This window comes from Ceratotherium simum, chromosome 4, assembly GCF_057802395.1.
Source record: "Ceratotherium simum simum isolate JZ-2026a chromosome 4, ASM5780239v1, whole genome shotgun sequence".
In the NCBI taxonomy this organism is placed as follows: Eukaryota; Metazoa; Chordata; class Mammalia; order Perissodactyla; family Rhinocerotidae; genus Ceratotherium; species Ceratotherium simum.
Window position 1 is genome coordinate 9,260,551 of NC_141903.1, and position 14,278 is coordinate 9,274,828.

General features: G+C 42.3%; 1 protein-coding gene and 1 long non-coding RNA gene across 8 annotated transcripts in view; one reads left to right on the top strand and one right to left on the bottom strand.

The window, feature by feature from the left end:
* RANBP17 (RAN binding protein 17) overlaps positions 1–13,908 on the bottom strand; it is a 347,331-nt gene extending 333,423 nt beyond the window's left edge. For all 4 annotated transcript variants that reach the window (XM_004428530.3, XM_087429435.1, XM_087429434.1 and 1 more), the window contains exon 1: positions 13,800–13,908. In XM_004428530.3, the coding sequence (XP_004428587.2) occupies positions 13,800–13,817 (18 nt within the window). In that variant the 5' untranslated portion in view covers positions 13,818–13,908. The remainder of the gene's footprint in view (positions 1–13,799) is intronic.
* Positions 1,971–8,599, top strand: LOC147917200 (uncharacterized). Of its 4 annotated transcripts, none has more exons than XR_015551911.1 (4): positions 1,971–2,256; positions 2,690–2,903; positions 6,107–6,293; positions 7,148–8,598. It is a non-coding gene; the product is annotated as an uncharacterized LOC147917200 (long non-coding RNA). The 4 variants fall into 4 exon arrangements; XR_015551909.1 differs by having other exon boundaries at positions 1,971–2,450; positions 7,148–8,597; XR_015551910.1 differs by having other exon boundaries at positions 1,971–2,903; positions 7,103–8,599.
* Positions 13,909–14,278: the final 370 nt, after the last annotated feature.

Below are 14,278 nucleotides of genomic sequence, written 5' to 3' on the forward strand. Positions count from 1 at the left end.
AAAAAAAAAACTAGACAGTAGTCCAGGCAAAGAAACAGCATTTACGATGGCCCAGAGCAGAGCTGAATCATTTCAAGGCATTAAAACGTCAGTGTGATTGGGTCCGGCCCGGTGGCGTAGCAGTTGAGTGCGCGCCCTCCACTTCGGCGGCCCGGGGTTCGCAGGTTTGGATCCCAGGCGCACACTGATGTACCTACCGCTTGTCAAGCCATGCTGTGGCGGCGTCCCATATAAAGTAGAGGAAGATGGGCAAGATGTTAGCCCAGGGCCAACCTTCCTCAGCAAAAAGAGAACGATTGGCATCAGATGTGAGCTCAGGGCTAATCTTCCCCACAAAAAAAATAATAAATAAAATAAAAGGTCAGTGTGATTGGTAAACAGCCAGCCAGGAGGAGATGACGAAGCTAAAGAGATGGGTAGGGGGAACCATCCTATGAGCCCAAGGCGTAGACAGTACACCAATTTACATTCTTTCTCAAATTCTAAGAATTTCAATGGTTCCATCTATAAAAAAGAAAAGATAATTATAAATATATGCTGATTTGGGGCTTCTGAACTAACGACTCATAGTGCTGCAGGCGAACTGTCATGATTTTCAAGAACTATGACTTGACTCCATGTTATTTCTAGCAGCGTAATAACTAGCTATCATGTTGCAGGTTCCCATTTTATAGGCACAAAGAATAATTCATTCTTTTTATAAATATAATCTCATCTGAAGAGACAGGACACATGGATACCAGCTGAAAGAAAAATTAAAAAAATGAGTTCAGCATTCCTCTCAGCTTCAAAGAATTTTTGTTAAAGGCATCTTACTAAAACAAACTACTGTACTTTGAACTTAAATTAGAAAATTACTAAAAAATTAGCACAGATTTCAATGTCAGGTGGGCATATGAAGGTAATGGAATATGTCTAAAGATGCTATTTTTTAGTCCTTTCTGGCCTGAATTTTTATGTGGCAGCCTTACAGCTACACTAGTTCAAACATTCCCTCAAATGCATATACCTTTGCCTAACAGGAATACACAAGAAACACTGAAATGAGACCCCCTCTAGTTCCCTTTATTCTTTTCACTTCTTTCTCCTTCTTAGCTCCTTTATGGCATTTTCCACTTCCCTAACCAAGTCAGAGCCCAACATCCCAGACTTGGGAATTTTCTACTAGAATGAAAATAAAAGTACAAAAGGTCTCAAATGGATAAATTAAGACAAAGGACCTCAAATGAACCACATTTTAAACATTTCCCCCACCTGGATTAGACCAACAAGCCCTCAGAGTACTATTACATACTGTTCATAATATTAAAATGCATAGAAAATTTATGGTTCATGAATATATATGAATTCCCATATTTTCTCCAAGGGTAAGACATACAAAAACGAAAAGAGCTACCTTTTTCCCTCTCAAGACTCATGATCAACCTCAGCAGTCTTTTCCTTCATCTAATAAATTTGAAGGGCTCAATTTTAGAAATGATAATACCCAGAATAATTTAATGATAAACCAATCCTGCTGTCCTGCGTTCATCTAGGTCCCAGAGTCTTTGAAGAAGTAGACTTTGAGTGCAAAAAGAACTAGGCCAGAAATAGCGACAAGACCTGACTGTTTAAAAACAAAAGGCAGCAAAAAAGTAAGACTAATAATAGTGTCTCATAGGTTTGTTTGGAGGATTAAATAAATTACAGCTATGTACCTTCTGGCACACAGTATATACTATAAAGGCTAACTGTTTATTATTAATATTACCTAATAATAATATTGTAATGGGCAGAACTATATCCCCCTAAAAATATGCCCAAGTCCTAATCCCCAGTACCTTAGAATGTGACCTTATTTGGAAATAGGGTCTTTGCAAATCCTTAAGTTAAAGGTCTCAAGATGAGATCATCCGGATTTAAGGCGGGCTCTAAATCCAATGACTCATTAGAGAAAGGAGAGAGACATCTGAAATACAGAGACACAAAGAAGAAGGTCATGTGAAAGAGGAAGCAGAGATTGGAGTGAGGCATCTATACAAGACAAGGAACACCAAGGACTGCCAGCAGCCATCAGAAACTAGAAGAAAGGCTTGGAACGGTTTCTTCCTCAAGGCCTCTAGAAAGGAACTGACGGGGTTCAGGGCAGGCTACTCCAAGATGTGCCACTCTGGTATGCAGATTATTTCGAGCTGAAGGCAATAAAGGCTCAGAAGACTCTGAAAGAAAATTTGACCTCCTCCTCCACTAGCTGCCTAAAAGGATTTAAGATAGAAGGTCTGTCCTGGCACCATAGGTAACTCTGGGCATGGACAGACTGCGAGGATCCTTGCTAAGCCCATTCTTATCAAAGTTCTGTTTACCACACATTTACATTTGTAAGGGAAATCTCCATTCGTAAAAGTATCTCCCTCTCTGTACTGGGAAGAAGGGGAGAGGACCTCATCTCTAGAAACTTATCAGTGTGGAAGGTGAGGCCTTAAATCTGCATAATAACCTTACTCTTGTTTACTCTGCTTTTCTGGTAATCTCTCATAACTGACTCCCCCACTCCCAACATCCTTCTTTATCTTTAGCTGAAGATGAGAACCTCTGCCATTTTGTCGAGTTACCCAGTCTTTCCTGGGTCTCTCCCATGTATACATGTTATAAAGCTTTGTTTGATTTTCTCCTGTTATTCCATCTCATGTCAATTTAATTCATACCCCAGTGACAAAGAACGCAGAGTGGGTAGAGGACAGTCTTCCTCCCCTGAGTCTGGCGAACTGGACGGGATAAAAAATTCACTGGCTGGATGCTCTTCGCTCCTAGACTACTGCAGCTGAGAGGTCCTGGACCCTGGACAAGAGCCAGCAGGAAGCAATAGTTCTTACCATTTCAGTCTCCTGGATCTCTGCCTACAGGGTCCAGTGGAAGCGAGAGTGGTGAGTTTTTTTTCTTTTCTAAATTTAGATTAGCAGGAGAAAATACTGGTGAAGCTAGCTTCTCAGACTCAATGACTCTAGGATTTGTTTGAGTGTTCGTTGGTTAAGTAGGTCCTTTTCCTCCCAGAGATAGTATTTTTCCTTGTCTCTGTCTTTTTTTGTCATTTGTCATAAGATACAGGCATCTCTATGAGCCTGTTGTATGGGGTCTGGCTTTGTGACCTCGTTGGTCTCCGCCACCCAGAGGATACAGGTACCGGCGTGCATCTTGGCGGCCAGTCGAGTAGACTGGAGTTCTGGGACACACTCTTTGTCCAGCTGTGTCTGCTCTCAGGGGTTTGTCATAAGGGATCCCATTTGCTTTCATAAAGGGCCTTTGTCATCTCAACCTTCGTTGCTTGTTATGCTTTCTTATTTTTGGGAGTGAATTCTCTGGATCTCTTTTGGGCACACCTCCTGAGTCCATAGTTAAAGCTTTGGTATGAGTCACTGTTAAGATCCTACTCGTCAAGGCAGCCAGGCGATGGATCATTTAAATAGGGAAAACTTATAAACTGAGGAAAAAAATTTTTTGTGAGAACTCTCATCATAACTGCTTTATTGGTACATACGAAAAGGTCAAATTTAAAAAATAAAAAGGGAAAAAAAAATAATGACTAGCCTTAAGACCCTGACTCAGGTTACAATTAAATTGACAAAATATAAAAGTGTTTGTGATGTGTACTTAAAATAACTTCCAAAGTCTCTTTGGTAACTTGAAACTTTGAAGTTTTGCTAGGTTACTGATAAAAATTTATTGAGTATTTAGATCATTTTCAAATAAGATATTAGACATTAATTATTAAATATAAGTTTATCCACTTTTGGCTTATTACAGAAAAACTAAAAGGTGTTTTCTCTCTAAAGATTGTACTATAAAGTAACATGTTCCTAGAAATTAGGAAAAGTGTTTATAAACTTGTCAAGCCACAGAATGCTAATGTAAACGACAGTTTATAATTGCTTACTTAGTTTTTACTTAAAAATTAAGGTTTCTAAGGGTTAAAAAAATTCTAATATGTGATGAAAGATACTAAACATTAAGGAAAATATGTTTGTATATATACAAGGAAAATATGTTTGTATATATACAAGGAAAGTAAGGTATGTTTTCAGTAAAGAAAGTATAAAAAATGGAAATATTTGTTTTGTTAAGAAAGATAAACTTGTCCCAAAGTACTAGGAGGAAAAAAGAAAGGCATGGGATATATTCTGAATGTAAAAAGAAAGTTATAGGTTTGTTGAAGAGGAACCTTGAAGACAGTTTTATGCATGGTCAGGTTGGCTAAGATTAGAATAAATTTAATTAAGTGAATAAGTTTTAATATCAGAAGTAAGCTGGTACAAAAATCAGAATTTGGTTTTCTCTTTCTCTCTTTTTTTTTTATTTTTATTTTATTTATTTATTTTTTTTGTGAGGAAGATCAGCCCTGAGCTAACATCCATGCTAACCCTCCTCTTTTTGCTGAGGAAGACCGGCTCTGAGCTAACATCTATTGCCAATCCTCCTCCTTTTTTTCCCCAAAGCCCCAGTAGACAGTTGTACATCATAGTTGCACATCCTTCTAGTTGCTCTATGTGGGATGCTGCCTCAGCATGGCCGGAGAAGCGGTGCGTTGGTGTGCGCCCAGGATCCGAACCCGGGCTGTCAGTAGCAGAGCGTGCGCACTTAACCACTAAGCCAGGGGGCCAGCCCTCTCTTTCTCTTAAAAGGGATAATTTTCTTAAACTCTTAGTCTGCTCTTGATATAAAAGATTTTTCTTTCCCTTTGAGTTAGTCTACCTAAAAGACAGAAAAACTATGTTTTCTTAAAATAATTTCCGACGTTCAAAAAGACTTAGGTCTCTCTATTCAGATTTTTTGGACTGTTTTAACTCTCTTTTTGCCCTTGACTGTTTCTGTCGTTACTCTGATTGAATGGATAACTAAGCATTGTTTCGCAGTGAGCGTTGTTTCCTATTTGATCAGTCTTTTCAAACCTTTGAAATTTTTGACAAGCTTCTGCCCCAAAAAATATTCAAATCCTGAATGAAGTCTTTCTTTTAACCTGGAAGAAGAAAAAAAAAATGTTTTTTTCCTTTGAGAATTTTCAGAGGTCCCCTGGGACTTCTCAAAGAAATTTGTTCTCTTCCTACAAGGAGGAAGATACTAAACTTATTAGGCTATTTGGTATGTTAAATTACATGGGAAGCATTGTCAAATAAGTGATGATAAACCTTCTTAGGTCGTATTATGTGGCTAAATGTTACTGATGTAAGTGTTCTAAAAATTATTCCTAGAATTCTGATCTGATCTGTCCTGGTTATCAGTCATAATTCTAGATATTATCTTCAAGTATTTATGTCACAGAAATAACCAAGTTTCTTTGTCAATTGTCATTTTTAAGTCTTTTGGCATTTACAGACAGTTATTGTTTTACTCTGAAGTTTTTGCAAATGTTTTCATCTTCAGAGGGATTCATGAAAAGGACTCTGACATTTACTTTGGAATACAGGTTTCTGACAAATTTTCAGATCATAAAACTGAACTAGGTAAGAAATTACAGAACTCTAATGGAGAAACTGACTTCATGAAAATGCTAACAAGATTAAGATCAAGAGTCGATTGGGGGCCAGCCCAGTGGCGTAACAGTTAAGTCGCATGCTGCTTCGGCAGCCAGGGGTTCGCAGGTTCGGATCCCAGGCATGGACTGACGCACCACTTATCAAGCCATGCTGTGGAGGCGTCCCACATAAAGCAGAGGAAGATGGGCACGGATGTTAGCCCAGGGCCAATCTTTCTCAGCAAAAAGAGGAGGATTGCCAATGGATGTTAGCTCAGGGCTAATCTTCCTCACAAAGCAAAAAAAGATCAAGAGTCAATTACACAGAACTGAATGAACTGATGAGGATGATTATAATTTTTATGACTTGTTTGAAATATTGTTGATTTTTTAAATGTTTTGTTTTTTCAGATTCAAGGAAAACTTTCTTTTCTCTTAAGCTAACTATGACTTATAGCAATTTGGTAAATTACACTTTTGTAAACAGAACTGAAACATTTATCTTTTTCTCTCTACCTGATCCCTCCAGAATTTGGAAACTCTTAGTAAGTGAATATTCTTATTTCATGGCAATATAGTTATCTGCATAAGTTCAATAAGGATATGTTCTCCTTATAACAGGACACAACTGGAAACACTGGTTATATTACCAAGGCTTTGACTGGAATGTCATATTTTGAGAGAAACATACAGACTCAGATATGACAAGACAGCTCTTGAGGAATAAAGGTTGACTTTCTGGAATAAAGCCACTTGGAAGTACTGGCCTGATATCTTGTTTACAGAAGTTCCAAGCAATCTTACCCAGGTAAGGAATGTCACTTATCTGGCAGGTGTAAAGAACCTCAATATTTTGGGGGACCTCAAGAAGAGAGAAATTCACCCAAATCTGTAGGTATTGCAGGTGAAGTCTGATGACAAAATCCTTGTCTTGGCTTCCCTGGCCTCGAGAGGCCTTCGAAGTTCAATCTGAGATTCCTTATAAAAAGTTCCAGCAAAGCAGATTTAAAAGAGCCTATAAGATCAGTTGCTATTCTTGCTTTACTCATGTAAATAATTGGACCAAATTTATTGAAACTAGCCTTATTTTGCAAACTAGTCTTAATTTGGCCATCTTTGGTAAAAATGATGGTAATTTTAGAGAGAAAAATTATTTCAGTAAAAACTATAATACACATTTGTGGATATTAGATTCTAGTTCTGTTGATTGTCTTTGAGGTTTTTGTTTTCTACTGTAAACTGGACTGGATCCTGAATTCTACCAGTCTCCTGAAATATCTGGCTACAAATCTCCAAACTAACGTTTTCAATTTTCCCATCATTTTCATTTGGAATCATTGAGAACTGGATCTGCACTTTTTCCTGAAGCCCTGTAAACTGAACCGGGACAACTTGATATAAACTTTGTAGAGATCACCAGGATAGCAAGCCTGTTGCTGTGTAAGCCACTCAAAAGGGTACCTGAACACTCGATGACATCATCAGAGACATTTTAAGATGTAAAAGATGCTTCAACACTGATATCTAGAAATCTTCTTAACTGGCTGTCCTCTGAGCTCAGAAACTGGTTTATAATTTGCTCCAACCATTAACCTTCTTTTTCTTTTGTTTCCATAGAAATGCTTCTTATTAAATACCTGACTGCTTGCTTCCACAATACAGGCCTAACTTTGGGAGCCCACCTGCATCACCGCCTTCTAAAACAAATTTAACTGGACTGATCTATTATCGGGACTAAGAAATGTGTTCAGTGAGATGGAACAATCTACCACTCAGCCTCTGGACTGTGAAACTTCTTTAAGCTTCAAAAGGACTGTGAAACTTCCAGGGAAGTTTCAGAGGAGGGAACTGATGGGGTTCAGGGCAGCCCGCCCCAAAATATGCCACTCTGGTATGTGGATTATTTCGAGCTGAAGACAATAAAGGCTCAGAAGACTATGAAAGAAACTTCGACCTCCTCCCCCACTAACTGCCTAAAAGGATTTAAGATAGAAGGCCTGTCCCCAGGACAGATCACCACCATAGATAACTCTGGGTATGGATAAACTGGGAGGATCCTTGCTATGCCCATTCCTATCAAAGCTCTGTTTACCAAACATTTACATTTGTAAGAGAAATCTCCATTTGTAAAGGTATCTTCCTCTCTGTACTGGGAAGAAGGGGGGATGACCTCCTCTCTAGAAACTTACCAGTGCAGAAGGCAAGGCCTTAAATCTGCATAATAACCTTACTCTTGTTTACTCTGCTTTTCTGGTAATCTCCCATAACTGATTCCCCCTACCCCCAACATCCTCCTTTGTCTTTATCTGAAGATAGTAGGTAGAAGATAGTCTTCCTCCTCTACAGAACCAACCCTCTCAGCACATTAGTTTCAGACTCCTGGACTCCATAACTGTAAGAGAATAAATTTCAGTTGTTTTAACCCATCCAGTTTGGTAATGTGTTACAAAAGCCCTCGGAAACTAATACAAATATTAATATTAATCAATTGAATGGTACCTAAGTAAACCTATTTGGAAAGATTTTTGAAAAGTTCTGCAAATCATTTTGTCTGTTTTGCCACACTGATTTAGAGAACATCAACATAGGACACATTTGAGTTATTAAAACTTCTATAAGGCTTAATATCAACATTAGAAGCCCATATAAATAACTAATAGGTGGGTTTGGACATCACCTCACTCCCATAGAGTAACTACTGAATACAAACAGACAGCACCCAACTTCCATAGCCTAGGAGACAATGACATAATCCTGCCTACAGTCTACATAAGCATCTTCCAAGTTATTCTGGACTCATTTCTGGCCTTTGCACTTGACATACAATTAACCCCTAAATGATGTGACTTCTTTCTATACAGTAATTCCCACACATGTATCCATCAACATGTAAATGCTGAGTAAAAGAAGCCAGACAAAATGAGTATATACTGTATGGTTCCATAGTAACAGAAAGCAGATCAGCAGTTTCTGGCTGGGGAGGAAGGAGAGCAGAACAGCATAGGGGAGCAGCAAGGAGGGATTACAAAGGGGCATAAGGAAACTTTTGGGAGTGACAGATATGTTCATTATCTTGATTTCAGTGATGGTTTCATGGGTACATACACATGTCAAAACTCATGCACACTGACAAATAATAAACTGCATAGTTTAAATATGTGCAGTTTATTGTTTGTCAATTATACTTCGATAAAGCTGGGGAAAAAAAGAATGAAGGCTTTTGTTCTAGGGAAAAAATGTTCTGTAATAATAAATAAATCAATGAACCACAAAAATCCCACTTCAATTGAATTTAAAACTCTTTTCAATTACTTCCCTGTATCTTTCCTGCCTTCTGGAATTAAGCTTCTTGATTACCATTAATAGAGAATGCCTTCATCTTGAAGTTATTCATTTCCCACAAACTCTTTGTTTCTTCCTCCCTTTACTACCTTTTCCTGAGCATACCGTAGGCTTTTTCCTGGGCCTCTTAGAACTCTTCCTTCTACAATGAACTGAGTAGTATTTGTTTTAGTGCTTTATAGTTTACAAAAGTATTTCCATCTTTTACTTTTCAAACCAATCCTGAAAAGCAGACTCCTGCATAGTACCTATTTTTAGCACACTCATTTTACAGACAAAAAAACTGAGGCTGAGAGATCAAATGTCGCTCAAGATCAAACATAGAGTAAATGGTCAATTTTGAGCCAAATACCTGGAGGAGGTGATGTCTCCTCACCACCCAGCCATCTTGCCACCTTTTACTTTAGTCATCATCTATCTACCTGCAGATGATGTCCTAGTCCATACTTTCTACTCTGTCTGTTCACCATCTTTCTATTTGTCTACAAATTTCTTCCTCTTGGAAATCCAGAAAGATGCTGAAAACAACCCAAAAATGTCAGAAACTGAAGTGAACATATTTCCCAGAGACTTCCACTTCAAGTGTCCCTTTGTTTTCAAGGGTTCCAGAGATCTAGACCAGAATCTAGATTTACAACCTTGATGCTATCTTTGCCTCTTCCTTCTCCTTAGTCCCTCCTGTATAGTTAAGAGTTTGGCCCTGCCCAAAGACAAGTCTGGCCTTTGCCCTCAGATTCTGGGAGATAATGTATGTCATACTGATAAGAGTGTTTTTGTTCGGGGGACACACACACACACACACCCCCACCCCAAACCCCATAGTCTTTTTTTTTTTTTTTTTAAGATTTTATTTATTTATTTTTCCCCCAAAGCCCCAGTACATAGCTGTCCGTCATAGCTGCACATCCTTCTAGTTGCTGTATGTGGGACGCGGCCTCAGCATGGCTGGAGGAGTGGTGCCTCGGTGCGCACCCGGGATCCGAACCCGGGCCGCCGGCAGCGGAGCGCAGGCACTTAACCGCTAAGCCACGGGGCCGGCCCTCAAACCCCATAGTCTTAAATTGGGGGCTGGCAACACCAGAAAGACCAACCAGGTGTTTTAGGGTGGATACTTTGCATAACATGGTATCAGTCAACCTCAAGACTGAGATCAATCACGTGAGCAATAAGTCAATCATGACTACGTAATGAAGTCATGAAGTCCCAATAAAAACTCCAGAACTCAAAGCTCAGGTGAGCTTCCCTGGTTTGCAATACTCAGTGCATATTGCCACACACATATATGCTGGGAGAGTAACACGTCCTGAGGACAATAAAAGCTTTGTTTGAGAACCCTCCCAGACTCCACCCTACGCATCTCTTCTTTTAATCAATTTTAATCTGGGTACTTTCTCAGTAATAAACTGCAACCATGAGTATGATAGCTTTCAGTGAATGCTGTGAGTCCTTCTGATAAACTATCAAACCTGAGGGTGGTTCTAGGGAACCCCCAAACATGCAGCTGGTGTCAGAAGTGAGGGCAATCTTGTAAACTGTGCCCACAAACCTCGCAGTTTGGCTAATTTCAGGTACATACCTAATGTGTCATAAAGTCCTACCAATTCTTTTTAAATAAGGACTCAGACTCAACACCTCTACCATAGACAGTAGAGCAAGAGAACAATATTTTCTTTTTTTTTTTCTTTTTTTTTTTTTTTTTAAAGATTTTATTTATTCATTTTTTTCCCCCCAAAGCCCCAGTAGATAGTTGTATGTCATAGGTTCACATCCTTCTAGTTGCTGTATGTGGGACTCAGTCTCGCGTTGGACGGAGAAGTGGTGCCTCGGGGCGCGCCCGGGATCCGAACCCGGGCCGCCAGCATCAGAGCGCGCGCACTTAACCGCTAAGCCACGGAGCCGGCCCGAGAACAATATTTTCTAACTGTGGCCTCTAGGGCCCTGGATTTCTTCTGGGGCTTCTTTGGAAATGAGAGTGGAAGCTTTGGAATCCACCACTTACTTATTAAATGACCTCAAGCAAATTATTTAACCTTTCTAAATCTCACTTTTGAAACCACTGGTAGTAATACCCACCTTCCAAAATAACTGTGAAGATTAAGATACAAAAGATGAGAGAAAGGTTAATCCAGTGCCTGGCACACAGCAGATCCACAACAAACTGTAAATGATCTCTTCAATTACTGATAATTATAAAACACCACATTGGCCTTCTGTCTATAGTTTCTCCCATTTAAGTATATATTGCCAGGATGATCTTTCCCAAACCCCGTTTTCACCACATTACCATCGTGTTCAAATATAACAGATCACAATCACATCCAGAACGAATCAAGTATCCTGGCTGGGTATTAAGAAACATAGCTATAGTCTCTGATTCTAGAACAATCCTGGGAGCAAAAAACATGGACCAACTGGATCCCCTAATATTATCTATTGATTCTCATCAAGGTCCATCCCTCTGTTCTATCTCAAGTGCCTACATCTTACTTGTTCCCAGCTCTATCTTTCCTCACACTGCACACTCCCACCCCCAATCTGGACAGTCTGCTCTCAGATAATCCAGATCCATTACTTCCTCTGGGTCAGAATATCCTAATTCACAGCTTCCTAACAAGAATGCATGTGCCTTGAATAGGTTATAGGTATGCCTGGGATATTGATCCCCTTGCCCTCCAGGCAGCCAGGCTTTTGGCAGTGAGCAGTTTACATCCACGAACTACACAATTACCATTTTTTATGTATGCCATGATGCGAAAAAGATTGTGGAGCAGTGCCTTAACCTCACCTCACACAAATCTGCTTCTTTACTCAACATCTTAATGGCATAATTTCTGACTAGCTACCCCGTTGGGTAGATGACAGTAAGATACTGGTATGAAAGAATATACGAGTTATTAGGCCTAACTCTGTAGCCTTCGGCAAGCCACAACTGTTGTAAGACTCAGTGTCCTCAGGAATAAAATGTATATCATGTACATATATGCACACCTCTCAAGTTAGCTGTGGGGCTCAAACTCTACAATGAGCATGTGAAAATTCAAAATGCTAGGTACCAGTTATCATTATTAATAAATGCTCCTTGAGTTAAGTGGGTAACAATATGATCCCATATGCTGAAAATAATTCAAACTGAGAAGTTTCAGACCTTTTTTCTGGCCCCCCACAACTGTGTGATCTTTTATTTGTCCACCTCCACTTTTAAGTTGTCCACAGCTGCTGTGAAAAACCAATATGGGTAGTTTGGGCATTAGCAGCTAATTTTTCCAACACTCTACCTAAATATGAAGAAGTCTTCCACAATTGGGTGATTTACTATCATGCATCATCTTTCCAAGCCTGAAAACGTTCCAAACTTCCACCATTGTTTTTAATTTACCCTCAAGATTTACATCTGAACTATGAATATCTGATTACCTACTTAACAATCCCTCGGTCCCCCCTGTGAGATTCTTCCTGTGAAAATTTCCCAGAGGGCATATTTACTAAAGTGGTAATAAATAACACTATTTTGACCTGGAGACCATTAGAAATAGCAAGGAGTCAAAAGGTAATGTGTGGGGCTCACTACTTCATGGTCTCTAACGTCCTGGAGCAGTCAATTATCTGACGGGAGAGCGGCTGGTTGGAAAGACAAGCTCCTTTGGAAGAATCAATAAATAAGGAATGAGCCAGTGTGACCACAGGGTTTCCAAAGAAGTCTACAAAGAGAATGTGACACTTAGACAAACTGTCACATTATGAAATTGCCTACCCCTCCAAGGTCATCTCCCGCCATCCACAGCCTCCCCTGCTCTGTTCTCTTTTATACGAACCCTATGCTTCAGCCAGACCGAACCTCCTGCAGTGTGCCATGTTCTTCCACAATTCTTGGCCTTGGCTCACACTGTCCTCTTCCCTCTATACCCTTCCCTTCCTCTTCACCTGGCCAACTTCTACAATTGTTTCAAGGCCCACTAGACTACAAGTTCCCTGAGAGTAGAAATCACAAAGTTTTGCAAGAGCTGTCTTCAGTGCCTAGAAAAGTAAAAACTCAATAAATAAGTGGACGAATGAAAGCTCAAAGAAGCTCAAAGCAACTCGTCTGAGAAGCATAGCAGCTCTGCCTCACTCCTTCCCCCCCACACACACAAACACGGCTGACTGCTCCTTTTCAATGTCCCTGTGCTATCCTGTGATTAATTCTATCATATCATTTTTTTCACATGAACTGTAATCATCTGTGAATTCTACGAGGGCAGGGTTAGTAGGATGATATAATCCTTTATGCTAGAACTTTGCACAGTGCTTGAGACACAGTGAGGGGCTCAATAAAGGTTGGTTGAGTGAATAACTGGCTGCATGTGCCAGTGCAGCCCGAGACTACGTGAGCCAGCCTGCCCGCCTGCTCCAGCACGCGTCGGAGCCTTCCCATCTCCGCGCTCCCCGCGCGCCCTGCCCCCGGCCCTCCTCCAATGAGGCTGCTGCGGAGCCCTCCTTCGCAACTCCCCACGGAGACAGCCCCTGCCCGCTCCGGCCAATTCAAGTCCAACTGCCGCCGCCGCTCCGGTGGTCGACCCAGGCCCCTCCGAGCTCCGTCCCGGGTGGAGGCGGACAACCGCGCCGCGGCCGGCGACGCGGCGGGAAGGCTGGTCCGGCCCGGCGGGCTCCCACCTGCCTGGGCGCCGCCAAGCCGCCCTTCGCGCCGTGCCGCGGCGCCGGGGAGGCGGGCTCCCGCCCGGCCGGTCCTCGGCATCCGCACCTCGCCTGGGGGGCGAGCTCCCAGCCTGGCGGCGGCCCCTCTACCCGCAGCCTCCTCTGGCCCGGGGTGTGCAGCCCAGGCCAGTGCCCGGGTCACCCACCGGCGGGAGGCTGGGGCTCCGGGGCTCCCCCCACGGCCTCCGCCGCCGTCCTCGGCCCTCAGTCTCCAGACCCCTGCGTCCGGCCGGCTTCCCGGGGCTGCGGAGCGGGGGCACGCGGCGCAGAGCTCACTGACCTGGAAGTGCAGCGCCATCTTCCCGAGAGGCGGCGCCGGCCGGCGGCCCCGAGCGCCCGAGGGGAGGGAACGTAGGCGGGCGCCGCGGAGGCACCAGCCGCCCGCGGGGTCCCTGTGCCGCTTGCTCGCTCGCTAATCGCCTCACCCGCGCCGTCTCCGCGTTCGAAGCGCAGGACGGGGCGGGGCCTGAGGGGGCGGGGGCCTGAGGGGGCGGGGCGACGGAGGAGGCAGCGCGGGGCGGGCCCGACAGGGGCGGGGCCTGGGGGCCAGGAATCTCAACCGCCCCCTGCACTCAAGTTTCAACGGCTGCTACCTCAGGTGGATCGTCACCTCTGACCTCTGTTCTTTGACATAACCACCACAACCCAACTGTCAGCCATGACCTCTGACTCCTTCATCTCCCACAGACTCTCTTGACCCCTAACCCTTACAGCACAACTACTGTCCAAGGCTTCTGACTCTCCCATCTCCACAACTTT